The 2,386-nt window shown below is 46.9% G+C and overlaps 1 protein-coding gene across 1 annotated transcript; it reads right to left on the bottom strand.

Annotated features, from left to right (window-relative positions):
- Positions 1-854, bottom strand: LOC146757008 (zinc finger CCCH domain-containing protein 11A-like). The gene is made up of 2 exons (XM_085523298.1): positions 588-854; positions 1-210 (listed from the first exon to the last, which is right to left on the bottom strand). The coding sequence occupies exons 1-2, from the start codon at positions 852-854 to the stop codon at positions 31-33; spliced, it is 447 nt and encodes a 148-aa protein (XP_085379424.1). The 3' UTR covers positions 1-30.
- Positions 855-2,386: the final 1,532 nt, after the last annotated feature.

The following is a 2,386-nucleotide window of genomic DNA, read 5'->3' on the forward strand; positions in this document are numbered from 1 at the left end:
TTTATTTATATATATATATATGCTATAAGACTACTCAGATATACTGTCAATCATCTCAGAAAGTTCACGATGGAGTTCATCCACATCCTTCTCCAGCTCCAAGTCAATTTCTCCTTCCATTTCCTCTAAGAGTTCCGAGATGAACTTTTCAGTGTCATCTTCTACAGGCTCGGTGAGCAGGCTGACCTCCGGCAGTGCTGGAGCAGCAGTCTGGAAAGAAGGAAGACAAAGTCAATGATTGCTCAGGAGATCCATCCTCTGCAGCGCTTCTCCTTCAGCACTGCTGAGCCTTAACCCAACACGGGGGCTAAGGGGCTCCTGAAGGATGCTAACAACCACGTGAAGGCTGCAGAGCACCTCAGGTCTTTTTAACAATGCAGCAATAATGGACAAATTCCTTCACACCACAAAGGAATCACAGGGCTGTAGAGCATTGTGCGCACACTGCCATTCATCCAGCATCCAGCACACAGCGATTGCTTTGAAAGGAAACCTGCAGAACATTTCAGTTCTCCACACTTTCTGCAGCAGTTGTATCTCAGTATCAGCCTGACGAGGACAGCACTGACGCTTCCTCCCTTCCTTACCAAAGCTGCTATTTTAGCCTTTTTAGCTGGAGGCTCCTCTTCTTCAGTGCTTCTCCGAGGATTCACAGCTGCCACAGCAGAAGGAGAGATCTCAGCAGCCTTCCGCTTCCTTGCTCGCTTCGTGGGGGTGCTGGCTTTCCCATCCGAGGGCTTCACACACACCTTGCCCTTGGCTACAGGAAGAAGAGAGAGCTGGTACAATTGTGCCTTGAGAGGAGTCCTGGTTGTCCTGTCATTCCCACAGCTCTTCTTTACAGTTAAATACATCTGGCCAGCAAAATTACATTGCTCTTTCCACAAATCTCAGCAGTATCTTCCACAGTAAGTGCTGCATACCAACAGTCCCACCAAAGGAACAAAGAAACTGCACAGCTACACCATATTATAACCCAGACAAGGGAAACAGCCATACAGCAGGAGAAAGCAATACATGGTCCCTTTAGAGAAAGGAAAAAGCAGGAGCTACAGACAAGAGTGTGCAACCAGACGCTGTGCAAGCCACAACAGACCCACAAAATACATCCAGGGGTTTATCACACAGGTAAGTCTGCAGCTCAGTGCCACTGTCTGTCCCTCGTTCTCAAGCTGAAGTCTGGCTGGAAGGAACACAAGTGAACTAAGAAAATAAGCATTTCCCTTTCTAGCACTAAGCAAAGGCATGCACCCACCATGAGCACTCAGGTCCCTTTACTTCCGAGGACCACCTCACACTCAACACTCATTCATAGTTCTCTGCTCCTGAGGTTGGGCTGATGGTTTCCCTGGCAATGCTGTTGCCCACCGTGCTGAGATTTCACTTAGGCCTTTGCAAGCTGATAAGCTGAACATGAAGGGTGGATTCAGGACTGCTAAGCTCTGCTCTTTTACCTTTGACTGTTTCTTCAGCAGCAGCCACTTCCTTCTTCAGCTTCTCCGGTTGTCTCAGCTGTAGCTTCTCCTTTATTGTCCCCTCAAGGCTCTTTGCTTGAGCTCTAGAATTTGGTGTACTCTGATCCCAGGGCTAAAAAGAAATAAAGTAAGTGCAAAATAACAACAAACACCAGGGGGAGCATATGAAGGAAATCAGATTAGAGATGTTTCAAAAACGGGTTACTGCCTCTCTGCCAGATATAATCAGATCAATTCTGAGTTTGAGGAGTGCAAAGCTGTCTGGGAAAGCCATTGAAAGTATCAGGATTGTGAAACATGGCTGCAGCTCTTCACCAAAGGCAGGAAGGTAGGAATGCACTCATGATGGTGGCACATGGTGAGCAGTGAGACACAAGAACATGTGAAGAAATTGTGTCAATGTGTCCATCTTCAGAAGGGACTCACCTCTGCGGGTGCAGAGACAGCTTTGGGAGCAGCCCTGTTCCATTCCACAGTCTTTTCCTCTTCTCTTCCAGGTGCTTTGAAACAAAGAAAAAGAAAATCACTTGGTCAACAGCAAGCATAGAAAGAAACCTGAGTGCCAGTGTTTCCTCCATGTGCTTATTTCCTCACATTCAATAACAAATCACAGACAGAGGCGGCATCACCGCAGTCCATACAGTATCCAAGCTCTTCCCTCCTTCACATGCTGTCTCTTCACAAAGCCTCTCTCACCTCCCCAATGAATAACTCACCCCCCTGACCTTTCTGACAGAGCTTGGCCCCCATGCTGAGGAATCAATCCATGCTTTTCAAATACATTTACATATCAAACTAAGCAATACAAGCCAAAGATGAAGGCAACCTTGGCATCAACACACAGAACATGCCACACCAAAAACATGGCAGAAAGAAAGTACAGGAGAAACTGAACTACAAAACCTCACAGC

Source organism: Coturnix japonica, chromosome 24 (genome assembly GCF_054131305.1).
Source record: "Coturnix japonica strain WE chromosome 24, WE-NBRP24, whole genome shotgun sequence".
NCBI classification, from domain to species: Eukaryota; Metazoa; Chordata; class Aves; order Galliformes; family Phasianidae; genus Coturnix; species Coturnix japonica.